The sequence below is a fragment of the Ranitomeya variabilis genome, chromosome 5 (genome assembly GCF_051348905.1).
Source record: "Ranitomeya variabilis isolate aRanVar5 chromosome 5, aRanVar5.hap1, whole genome shotgun sequence".
Lineage (NCBI taxonomy): Eukaryota > Metazoa > Chordata > Amphibia > Anura > Dendrobatidae > Ranitomeya > Ranitomeya variabilis.
Genome location: NC_135236.1, coordinates 327,609,752 through 327,623,486, shown reverse-complemented (window position 1 = coordinate 327,623,486; position 13,735 = coordinate 327,609,752). Strand labels below are relative to the sequence as shown.

Below are 13,735 nucleotides of genomic sequence, written 5' to 3'. Positions count from 1 at the left end.
CTAGCTATTCGTATACTTCTGTTGCCAGCAATATTTATCATGTCTGATGTGAAGTTACTGAAACTACACCAAACATTACGTTATTTCAGTGCTGGTCACAGCTAACCCAAACACACATTACAGCACTAGCTTTTTTTATCTGTAGTTTTACATATAGTGCCAAGTCAAAACTGTATGTATACATGTTCATTTCTTGAAATTAGAAATTGGTGCCAAACCTTAAAAACTTCCAGCTCTTCTAAGATGAGCTCTCCAGTAGTCGAGCTGTTACCCGGAAGAACAACTACTTTCTGTACTGTCCCCTTGTCTGGAAGAAAACATTAAGTTATTAAGTTATATCTTGTACATAATATCCTATATATATATGACCGCTAAGTCATCTGGGTAATTTCGCAATGCATCACTGGGAACGGAAGCTGGCGGCAGCATCGCACGCATTGGTGGATGGTGGAAGGTGAGAATAGCACAATTTATTTTTTTTAATTATTTTTAACATTATATCTTTTTACTATTGATGCTGCATAGGCAGCATCAATAGTAAAAAGTTGGTCTGGGATGGGGCGACACACTGGCGCTGACTGGAGGAGAGTAGGGAGGGGCCAATTCGCGGCCGGACTAAGCCTGTCGCTGATTGGTCGCGGCCTGCCAGCCGCGACCAATCTGTGACGCGAGATTTCGGTTACAGACAGATGGAAGTACCCCTTAGACGATTATATAGATAGAAGTGGAGATCAAAAGTAGAAAAGTACAGCTTTTTTGTTTCTGTTTCAGAAAAATGGCACCTTGTTTCTTCTTGGGTTTTGTCTGGTATGGCAGCTGAACTCAACTGAAGTGAATGGGGCTGAGTGGCAATACCACACACAACCCGTGGACAAGTGTGGCATTGTTATTGGGAGAAATTAGCTTGTTTTTCTAATCTTGTACAATTTGTTTAAATGCCATGTTCTTAAAAATATTCTTAGAATCAATAAGGAATATATTAGATATCATTTTTGATAAGAAGTCGAAAACTGATCAAATGTAATGTAACCCCCCCCCAGAGAAGTAGCTTAGTAAAAGCAAGCTATCTTTTCCTTTGCATCATTTTTAAATTATTATTATTATAGCTCCATTTATTCCATGGCACTTTACACGTGAAAAGGGGTGTACATAACAAAAAACAAGACCAATAATATTGAACAAAACAAGTTGCTAACTGGTACTGGAGGAGAACCCTGCCCATGAGGGCTCACAATCTACAAGGCTTGGGTTAGGATACAGTAGGTGGTTAAACATAAATATTTGCTAATTCAGGAGGGCCACCATATACTATAGTAGGGTTTTGAAGATAGCAATCCTTAAATAGTGCAGTATGATGATCTTGGAACATTAATGCATTGTAATAACTAATAGGGTAACAGACAATCAAATGTTTATTTCTGCTCAATCTCTTGGTAACAGATTAAAATATAATCTGATAAACGTTACAAAATATGCATGTATTCTCTGTGAGTTCTGGAACATATTTTACCATATTAGTACATAATGCATTGTACATAAAAAAAATCCTGAACATTGTAATGCAATATACCGTGGCCTGTTAGTTTCAAATCAGATTATCACTGTCTCAAGTCTAAAACTGAGCTGATCCTCCAGCTATATCTATACACACTGAAGCTGCACAGTCAAGCCTGTTTCAGAAAGTTCAGTACATTTATTTAATTGATAGGCTGAGCTGCAGTACTGGGAGCGACCCTAAACAGTCTGTGGACCTATCCCAATGATAGGTCATCAATATTAAAGTAGTGCACAACTCCTTTAAGAATGAGAGCAAAGAATAACTACAAAGAACATCTGGAGAACATAACACATCACCACAATCAGAGAACAACCTGTTGATTTCAATAATATTTGGTAATATTTGGTAATGCTTAATTTGTCCTGTAGAGGTGCTGCAGGGAAAGCGAACAAGTGATGATGGATTTTCCGTGAAATTACAGCTAAATACTAGCATTTCTAGCAGCAGAACACTGTGTTGAACAAATCATCAGGATGACCACACAAGCAAAAAGAGGCTCTGAGAGGTCAAACACCTTTAGGCCAGAGCAAGGCTCTCATAGACTTACACTGACAGTTTGTCCAGTCAGAAGTTGTGGCCACAAGATGGTGGAGTGTGCCGGGAAGAGCTGAAGATGTCACCTGGTAAGTATAATATTAGGGTCAGGGACATTACGTCAATGGCACCACTCTAATGCTGAAATAAAAAAAGACGCTGAAGTGGAGCTTTAGGCTTCTTTCACACTAGCGTCGGCACGGGGCCGTCGCTATGCGTCGGCCCGACGTGCGTACGCGCGTTGTGAAAGTAATGCCCGACGTGGGCAGCGGAAGCAGTCTTACGACGCTTCCGCTGCCCCATTGTAATGTCCGGGGAGGAGGGAGCGGAGTTTCGGCAACGCATGCGCAGTCGAAAATGGCAGACACGACGCGCAAAAAAACGTTACATGCGACGGTTGCATCGTGTCCGCCAAAACACGACGCAACCGTCGCACGACGGTTGCGACGTGTGGCCATACGTCGCAATGCGTCGCCAATGAAAGTCTATAGGTAAAAAATGCATCCTGCAGACAACTTTGCAGGATGCGTTTTTTCTCATAAACGACGGATTGCGACGTATTGCAAACGACGCTAGTGTGGAAGTAGCCTAAATGTCAGTCTGCTGGTGACCTAAAGATTATGTAAAAATAATTATGAAAAAAATGACCTACTCTCCAATGATCGGTCCAACTTTACATGTAAAAACAATCTTACCCAAGAAAGTTGGTTTACCTGTTATTCGCCCACTTTTTTCATCTATTCACCAATGGATACACTCAATTATCACTAAGTGCTAAACATCAACCTGAGGATGGAACGATTGTCTATACATTACTGATGAAGGGAAGACAAATATGGCAGTTTTTCAGCTAATGAACACCCCTACCCAAAACTATGGTGTACGTGTTTAACAGAAGTCTCCATTCCTTATACGGAATATCATCTTTTAGGGCGGTTTCACATGTCCAGATAATTCCGGTACCGGAGAATTTGGTACCGGAGTTATCCGTGTCCGTGTGCTCAAGTGGCACATCAGTGTGGCACACGTGCGGCATCCGTGTGCCGCCCGTGTGCCGCCTGAGGACCACACGGATCGTGCAGGAGAGACAGCACTACACTAAGCGCTGCCCCCCCCGCATGTGGTGCTGAAGGCAGAATTCATCTCTTCTCCCCCAGCGTTCGTTGGAGAGAAGAGATGAAAAATCATTTTTTTTTTTTTGGGTGAAAAATAAAGTTTGCATGTGCCCCCCGCCTCCCCCCCCAGTGCGCCGCCTGGCCCCTTGCCGAAGAAATACTAACCTAGCTCCCGCGATGTCTCCTCTCTCCTCTCAGCGCTGGCCCCTTCTCCTGTGTGAGTGGTCACGTGGTACCGCTTATTACAATCAGTGAATATTCCGACTGTAATGAGCGGTACCACGTGACCGCTCACACAGGAGAAGCTGCCAGCGCGGAGAGGACAGAGGAGACCGCGGGAGCTAGGTGAGTATTTCTTCGGCAAGGGGCCAGGCGGCGCACTGGGGGGGGGGGGGAGGCGGGGGGCACATGCAAACTTTATTTTTCACCCAAAAAAAAAAAAAGATCTTTCATCTCTTCTCTCCAACGAACGGTGGGGGAGAAGAGATGAATTCTGCCTTCAGCACCACTTGCGGGGGGGACAGCGCTTAGTGTAGCGCTGTCTCTCCTGCGGGCGGTACGTGCACACGGAGGAGAGTGCACACTGTTCTCCATGTGCACGTGTACAGGACGTATTGCAGTACGTGCTGCGGGAGAAAAACGAACATGTCTCCGTGTTTTGCACACGGACACACGGTCCATGAAAACACGGAGACATGTGCATAGACCCATTAATTTGAATGGGTCTACGTGTGTCAGTGTCTCCGGTACGTGAGAAAACTGTCCCTACACGTATCGGAGACACTGACGTGTGAAAGAGGCCTTAAATAGTATAGTACATAGTTACATAAGATTTTTCATCACTTGCAAAAATATACAATAGTACTCCTTATTGCACCAATAATAACTGACCTTTGCTAATTATGGTGTGGAACAAAAATGTTCAACATTGTATTAGGAAAAAACTTAATTGTTAATGTACAAGACAGGGTCCTGACAGTGACAGACAATCCTGCGGAGATTCACACCTATATGCAGGCTCTTTGTATTAAATATAACGGTTATTTCCACGAGGCGTGAAACCCATTATGCACTCCAGTGTATTCAGCAACGAAGATGTAGGCGGCTTCCAAGTACGGTAATTACCAAAGTATTTGCTGCACAAAGACTTTCATTACTAAGAGGACAGTAAAGATTATACACTCTTATAGCTGACATTAGTTTCTACCATGCCTCCTGTGTGCTCACGTGCAAATTGCCTCTTCCGAGAAAAAGAGGACTTGAACTCTATAGCGCCACCTATTGGAAGTAGCGATCCTACAAGTCACAATCAACCCTTTAACGAGTCTTGCAATATGACTTAGGATAAGAGCTGTGTGCTTTTTGCTGTTTTGTGTTTCTTATGTATGGTAGAAGTTAGCTGATAAAATAGAGCAGCCATAGCTGGTATCTGCATTACGATAAAGAAAAGTTACAGAAAACAAACTTACTAAAGAAGTAACCAGTTGTCACTTTGGATTAAAATTAAAGGGGTATTCCCATCTCCAAGATCCTATCCCAATATGTAGTAGGTGTAATAATAATAATAATAGCAAATATCTCCAATTAGAAATGTAGTATAGTTTTTCTGATTCACTATGTCTCTTTCCTCACGTGTAGGCACTGCAGGAACTTAGGTATCCATGGTTACGACCACTGATATAGTGACTGTTAGCTAGTTGCTAGTGGTCGTAATTATGGACACCAAGGTCCTTCAATGCCTGCACAAGGAAAAGAGATAGAGAATCAGAAAAACTATACTATATTTATAATTGTAGGTATTTGCTAATATTATTATTATGCCTACTACAAATAGGCATAGGATCTTGGAGATGGGAATACTCCTGAATCATCATTACCTTTGCGTCCTTTTTGTTTTTTTGTCTACTTTTATGCCTTTTTTGTTTGCACCCAATTCTTTATTCCATTTCTGCTAATAAATCTATTTTATTTGTGATCACTTTTTTTCACATCATGGGTGGAGTTTAGCGATTCCAGATATTTTTGCCTGATTCATGAACTTCAGCGATTAGTTGCCAAATTTGAAGCAACTTAACTACAGTTTCCTTCCCTCCCGATGTATTTTTGAGTACCCGATTTTAGCATCCAAAGATGCAAAACAGTGAAAGACTGGAAAAAAGTCAATTTTTCACGTTGCACCAAATTTATGAACCACTAAAGTGTTTACAAGATTAAAAAAAAGACTGAAAATGTGCACAGAAATATAATTTTTACATTGCTGTGGATTATGTTCATTTTTTGTGACGGACCTGTTGCGCTTTATAAGGTGGATTCCCGGTGGAATTCACCTGAAAAAGATATTGTATGCACATACGCTAAGACTACATGAGAGCACGCTGCTTCTTACAAATTGGAATTTATAGTTAGCTGCTAAGGAGGATCTGGCAAAACTGTAAATGCTCTAAACGAAATCCACACAGGAAATCCAATTAAAAACAACATTTTGCTTAAATGTAAGTACAGGACTAAAGTCAGATTTTAAGCTGCTTTAACAGACATTACATAACGTAGTGACATTTATATAAGCAGTCCACCCAAACTATTGCAGTTTGTTCTGGTGTGGTTTCTCCACTCTGAAAACCAGAGGAAAAAGTTCTGTGGGATCTGGAATACGGAAACATTTAACACCTTAATGACCACCGATACGCCTTTTAACAGTTAAGGGTACTTATTCCTCAGGGCCGCTTTTTAACGGTGCTGAGAAATAAGCGTATAGTGTCCCTCAGCGTCAGGAAATCTCCCGGGTAGCAGAGACCCTAGAGAACTTGATTCGAGTCGGATTTTACCGTCACCAGTGTTGCGACAGCAAAAAAAGTTTCTGATTTCCCATTTATTTCTCTCTCCTCTGATATGATCTAGCATACCAGAGGAGAAAGAAATGGGGTCCCCCAAGCCCTCCCCGGTACTTACGGTGTCCCTGGACCCTCCGGATCTGTCCACCGGCTGTCAGTGTCTTCTTCTGGGAAGAAAACGGCGGGTGCATGCGGAGTACGCCCACCGAGATCTCACGGCTGGCACCCGGCAACAATAGGTGATTTTTCCTATTGGTTCATTTTTATCACTGTGATAGACCCTATCACAGTGATCAAAATAAAAAATATAGTAAATCAAATACCCCTTTATCACCGCCTTAGTTAAGTAATATAAAAAAAAAATATTTTTTTCCATTAGGGTTAGGGTTGGGGCTAGGGCTAGGGGTTAGCTCGGGTTAGGGTTGGGATTAGAGCTAGAATTAGGGTTGTGGCTAGGGTTAGGGTTGGAACTAGGGTTAGGGTGGGTTGGTTTTAGGGTGGGGTTAGGGTTATGGTTGTGGTTATAATTGGGATTACGGTTGGGGTTGGGATTAGGGGTGTGTCGGGGTTAGGATTAGGGGTGTTTTGAGGTAAGGGTGGTGTTAGGGTTGGAGTTAGAAATGGGGCTCCACTGTTTAGGTACATCAGGGGATCTCCAAACACAACATGGTGCCCACCATTGATTCCAGCCAATTTTGCCTTACAAACAGAAAAACAGTGCTCCCTCCTTTCTGAGCCCTGCCATGCACTCAAACAGTGGCTTTCCCCCACATACAGGATATCCGTGTACTCAGGAGAAATTGCACAACAAATTTTGTGGTCCATTTTCTCCTGTTACCTTTGTGAAAATAAAAAAAGTTTAGGTCTAAAGTAAATTGTTTATGAAAAAATTAAAATGCTCATTTTTTTCCTTCCACGTTGCTTTAGTTCTCGTGAAGCATCTGAAGGGTTAATAAACTTCTTGAGTGTGGTTTTGCGCACTTTGAGGAGTGCAGTTTTTAGAATAGTGTCACTTTGGTGTATTTTCCCTGTTTAAACTGTAATCAATGTAACAATGTCCAAAAGGGAGATACAATTTATCACCCACATACCGGAAAAAGATACACTATCAGTAATTTTTTCACATGTGATTCGACCTAGGTAGTTTACTTGATTAAATATCCATGTGGCCTTTTGTATGTGGGTGAAACCACACAGCCTATCAAAGACAGAATATCCAAGCACAAGTCAACCATCAGATGCAATAATCTTCTAATCTCCCCCCCCCCCCCCCCCCCCCCGCCGAAGAGGCAAACACTTTCATATCCTTAAACGCAGGGAATCCTTTTGGATCCATGAATTAAATACCTTGGCCCCGATGGGGCCTAAATAGGGACTATGACCTACAATCTTTCTTAAAGTAATTAGGATTTATTGCATACTTGATATGACATGACTTTTTCTTTTTTGGCTCTCCATTATGTCATTTAATGTCCTGTTTGCTATATATCTATATTATTTCTTTCTCTATAAGGACTCCTATATGACTCCCTTGGAAAATGCCTTCATGGTATCTCACTATTTTATGTCATTTTACTAACTACCTCCTTCTTTTTCACAGAGCCGCCTTTATTGAATATATCCTCCTCCATGATCACCCTCCTGGATTTCCTCATCCCTCTCCAGTTTCCCTTTCATTCCTGGTCACAGCACGGATTCACATAACAATATAGATGAACTACAGCCTCCTTCCTGTATGTGGAAAACAAGTCGCGGTCACCTTGGAATGCATACACGCAGTTCCGGCATTGTGGAGCGCACAAACTCCAGCACCTCCATCACTTCTGGTATACCATTTCCAGCGCCTCAGCACTGCATCTACAGCGTGCGATCCCAGGCACCATAAAAAAGTGTTTACATACCGGCAACATACGTGCATGACTAGCGGTGGATATCCTCCTCTCACCTGACCACATACCTCTTTTCGTGAGTTTATTACATCCAACTAGGTAACACCCGCACTCCGGTTTTGTTACCATATTGAAACTTTATCCAACATCCTGTATTTTACAGGTATGCCAGTCATTTATATCTGACAATCAGCGCACCAGCTTTAACATTGATATTGGTATGTTTTCCTCTCGGTTCCAATACTCACTCTACTTATGCTTTCTATATACTCTTTTCCCTACAGAGTACTACCTTAATTATTGTGATATCCACATAATAATATCTAATACTCAATAGGTAGGTTTGACTTCATTCCTCCCCCTCCCTTTTTTCTGTTTCACCAATATTGGAATGCATTTCTAGTTACCAGGTTGTTCCTGACTGCATTTGATGCACCTATGCAATCTTTTGTTATGATGCCATAGCGATGTTAATAATGAAAGATGTCTTGTTCTGATTGTATCCAATATTCTGATACATTGACAAGAGACACATTTGGATGCTACTGTATATACTTTGTTTATTTTCTTTGCAGTATATTGATGAAGGTCTTGACGACCGAAATGTTTGTGACTACTGTATGTACTCTTTTTTTTGGATCACATTAAATCTCTTCACCTCAACTGTTGTAGTGTACTGAGTTGCCTATACAAGTCTATATGGTTTGGGAACCTACTCCTGCCCCTTATCTACCAGTAGTGCTAGCGTTCTGCTCTATAAATCAAGAGTACACATGAAACTAGGTCACTTTGTATCTTATCAGAGGAGTTCACTTTAATTCTCGTCCTGGACTGATCTTTCTCTCTCAATTCCCCGGTAAAATCTCTATTCAGTGAAGACAGACTTTGACATTGCTGAGATAGATGACAGTTGGTGTTTATAAGAGCCTATGGAAAGGGGAGAGGAATAGGGAGGAACTAGAAGAAGCCACATTCAACTACAAGTTCTTCTGAAACAACATTTACATTAACATTTTTTTTACTATATAAAGTGTAAGGTCTCACTCACACGAGCATATAACACGGCTGAGTGCTATACAGTGTTTTATCGGATAGCACTGGGCCAAATGTTATACTATCGGGCAGCACGGATCAGCGTTTTTTCTCATGACGGTTCGGCGTGAGAAAAAGAATCATAGCATGCTGCAAGTTGCTGGGCAAATGGGATCGTACTCACTTGTTCCAAGTCTAAGGGTGCGTGGAAAACATTGGACTGCACTCAAATGACATTCGAGTGCAGTCTGATTTCTGCGTACTCACAGAAAGGAGAAAATGGAGAAATCTGATCAGAGTTGGAGAGGAGTACCATTTATATAATCAATCCGATTCTCATGCACGATAGAATATATACTTGTATGAGCGAGCCCTGCTGTTTGCAGCAGGAGGCCTGTGTCTGCCTTTATCTCCTCCCTCCTCCTCTCTATCCCTCTTCATAGAATCTTATGAGTAGCAGCTGTCATCCTCCATCTCAGCAATGGGAAAATCTGTCTACAATGATTTCAGCTTTTACCCATGAATTGAAAATGAAAGATCAGTGCAGGAAAAGAAAGAAGTAGATTTCTCAGATGAGATATATTAAAAAAGTCTCTTCTTTTCATATATATATACTATTGACTTATGAAACACTAATACTAATGTTGGTTACTCTGTAAGGCCCCATGTGCCAAGATATGGTTGTGCTGCTGTGTTCATTCAGGCGCATAATTTGAATATACAGCACAGTTCTAATACAATTCATTTTATTTTCTTTAGCACAATCTCGTTTATGAGAAAGCAGAGATAAATCATAGCATTGCATAATGCAGGCAGATAAATATAATATATCTGCAGAGATAAGACTGTACTCATTTGTGTAAAATCATACATACTAATACATACTGCTAATCATCATACGGCGTCTGTGTGAACAGTGTTATGTGTGAATGCAGCTTCTTCAGAACAAAGGGCTTATGAAGCTCTATTCATGTCAGCGAGTTTGTCGGCACTAGATAAGTCTATGTCAAATAAGCATATAGTGAGTTTACATGAATCTTCCTTTGGTGTGATAGTATGTCCATATCATTTAAACACTACAGCGGAGTCCAGTCCAGGACTATAAAGCCATCCAGTAAGAATGCTAAGCCTGGCGGAGCTATACTGCCTTGGCAGCCAGAGCGATAAACTTGTGTGACCGCACGGCTATAAAGTTAATGCAGTCTGAGATGGAAATGGCCCTCTTCCATCACTTCAGTGTGACTATGTCAAGAATTTCATGGCAGAAACAACTAGAAGTGTCAAAGTGATTAACAATGGACCGTAAAAAGAAATAATATCCATTGATACACAGGCAGCTTGCTTTGAAATTTTCAACCTGGTGATGTAGTGAAATTTGATCTACTTTGCATTGACTCCATTAAAGACTTCCAGAGAATAAAATGGGGAAATCTAAAAAGCTGTCCTACAATGTGTATCATTATATCCTCCAGCCAACAATAAGTTATATTAAAGAGAAATATTCCCCTCCACAAATCCTGACAACTCCCACCTGGCTGGAGAGCTTACCGCTCCCCCTCTTACCAGTCTCCGAATTATATGGCGACTAGTTACTTAGATTGATGGGGATGGGAGACAGTGTGTTATGGTCGTCACACACGTTATGTATTGAATGGTGCAAGCTGTTGAAGGCTGACGACCGACCCTCTGGTCCCGCTTCATGTCTTCTTTGGGGGAGAGGGGTAAAAGCTACTACTCGACCACTTTGGAAGATTGTTTTCTTGAGGGTAACAAAGGTTTGGCCATGTTGAAATCCAACATGTCTTAATATCTGAAGGCCGGGGGTTCTTGAGACACTCAATGCACATTAGATAGTACGAGGATAAAGCCAAAATGATCAAGAATAATTATGTTTATGATCAGCGTTTGCCTGCTGAATGCAGGTAAACACTTCCATGCACATTATATTAAAGCCCGAAAGCTACATCTCCTGGCTACCCCATACCCATAAAGGCTCAGAAACACTCCCAAGCACATTAGATGGCTGCTGAAAGCTATATCTCCCAACTACCCCATACACAGAAACACCCAGCTTGGTTCCTGTGTTCTCTATGAGACTCTTATGGCCAAATAATTTAATGCAAGAACAAAAGGATTGGCTCCTGAAGCTCAGCAGGCTATATCCTTCTCTTCCCGGTAATTATCTTTTGAGGCAGTGTCAGGAGGCCCTCATGATTAGACTGGTGGACAATCCTGTCAATATTGCTGTGATCGGCTGACTTTGGCAGCCTTAAAGGGGTTCTACCACGAACAAAAACATTTTAATCAACAGATCTTGGAATAATAATAAACTCCACAATTGGATGTGTTTTAAAAATGTTTTCCTGTCCCGAGATAATCTTATAAATGTGCCCCTATGTAATGGCTGTGTCTGACCATGCAGAAACATGGTCGGATATACCACAGCTACTGGCCAGGGAAGGAAGAAAAAAAATATCCAGACATTACAGCATGGGATCATAGTGGATTCTTTCTTTGAGGTAAATTGTCTCTTCAGAGAGTAAGAGGACTAGATCTCCAGCGCCACCTATAGGAAGTAGCAATCCTACAAGTTGATATAGACTCTCCAACGAGTCTTGTCACATGACAGGATAAAAGCCAAAACCAAAATCTCAATTTGCAGACAATGTGTTTTGGGGTACAGCAGCTCGTCAGTGCAAAGTGTGAGATCTGGTTTGGCTGGGTGAGAGGCGTCTGACCAGGATCCAAGGGGTAACGTTTCTCCTTGTGGAGAGTGGCATTTCGAGGTAAAATTTGAGGTAAAATATTGTTTAAACACAGGCAGTGAAATGTTTTACTCACAAAAAGAAGCAGCTGTGATCCCATACTGTAATATCTGTATACTCTCTTAGGCTAGGTTCACATCGCGTTAGTGCCATTCGTTACACGGATGCGCTAACGCTGATGCACAAAATCTCTTTTTTACTACAATAGCGCTAACGCATGCGCTAATGCACGGTAACATTGCATTTGCATGCGTTAGCAATAGAGGTCTATGCACAGCGAACGCGTCCGTTCACTGTGCGTTAGACCTAACGTACCCGAAAACGCAGTAGTCCGCGTTCAAGGGTGCGTCACAAAGTAACGCTTCATCGCTAACACATTAGCGATTTTGACATGCGTTAGGATGCGTAATAATGATGGAAGTCTATGGGTGCGTTAATGGATCCGTTACATAACATTAATGCCGCTAAGCAATGGATCCGTTAAAGGTAATGTGTTACACTGACACTACTATAAATGGTACTGGAGCTGCTGACGTATGCAGCGCATGGAGAATTGTCTAGTTGGATGCAATTGTTTTACTCTCGTGAAATAAATTACATTTTAGTGCCAATTTTACCCATTGTAATGAGATAGACAGAATGCTAGATAAATTCCAAAGAAGCGTATGTGTTTCTGCTGTCTATAATTCGGTGTAAACAGGGTAATATGCTTTATATAACAATAGTGTGGTTAAGCTGATTACAGCATACAACAATTTGCAGGATCAAATGGAGACGATGGCAAAACATCAGAGCAACAAATACTCTCTGATGTGCTCAAACTGTGCATCCATTTAGAAATATATCCATAAAATGCAACATTTACATTCTGGGAACATATGTGTAAAATATGAGACTATATCTGAGCCAGCTACTGATTTGCTGAATGTGGAATATATTAGCATGTTTATTCAATGGCACTCGGAGTGTGAGACAATACACTGGCACACATTAAATAAGTATCACAGGAATATCATCCAGTCACTGGACAAACCATGCTCGGTTCAATAATATACATATTTATTATAGTAATATTACTGTCACATCAAGAGTATAGAGCCTCATGTAACATCATTCTTTTCTTGGGGGTGGATGTCAATGATCACCTAGAACTATAACACACGGCGCCTTCTTTTAGTAGTTGCGTCCTATGAATCCCCCTCCCATAAAAACCATGGGAAACAGTTACACACTTTACTAACAAAACAAGAACAGATGTGAATGGTTCCATCAAGTAATGAGGTTATGGTACAATGAATGGCCAGACATGTGTTACATTTCTTAAGAGGCTGCTTCTTAAGAAATTGAGTGCAACTTGTTCCAGCTATCTGCATATTAAAAGTGGCAAATAAATTAGGTGAAATTTCTACATATACAAAAGAAAATAATAGCTACTGATATCAAATAGGTCTGAAACTGCATCTCAGATAAAATACCGTACAGAATCACTACAGTAGACTATCAGCACACACTGTATATACATTATATAGCTCTGGCAAAAATTAAGAGACCACTGCAAAATGTTCAGTTTGTCTGATTGCCCGGGCATAGTAACTAACTGTGGTTAGTTATAACAAATTATAATAATTATCCTCCATCCCATAGTCCCGTGCCCATACACCCATCATACACATCCACCAGTTCCATATTCCCGTGCCCATATACCCATCATACACATCCACCAGTCCCATATTCCCATGCCCATATACCCTCCATACACATCCTCCATCCCATAGTCCCGTGCCCATATACCCATCATACACATCCACCAGTCCCATATTTCTGTGCCCATATACCCATCATACACATCCACCAGTCCCATAGTCCCTTGCCCATATACCCACCATACACTTCCTCCATCCCATAGTCCCGTGCCCATATACCCATCATACATATCCTCTATCCCATAGTCCCGTGCCCATATACCCATCATACATATCCTCCATCCCATAGTCCCATGAACATACTCCCA

At 41.4% G+C, this 13,735-nt stretch overlaps 1 protein-coding gene across 2 annotated transcripts in view; it reads right to left on the bottom strand.

The window, feature by feature from the left end:
• Positions 1–13,735, bottom strand: part of SEMA3C (semaphorin 3C) — a 213,539-nt gene that overhangs the window by 32,057 nt on the left and 167,747 nt on the right. For both annotated transcript variants that reach the window (XM_077264680.1, XM_077264681.1), the window contains exon 13: positions 219–307. In XM_077264680.1, the coding sequence (XP_077120795.1) occupies positions 219–307 (89 nt within the window). The remainder of the gene's footprint in view (positions 1–218; positions 308–13,735) is intronic.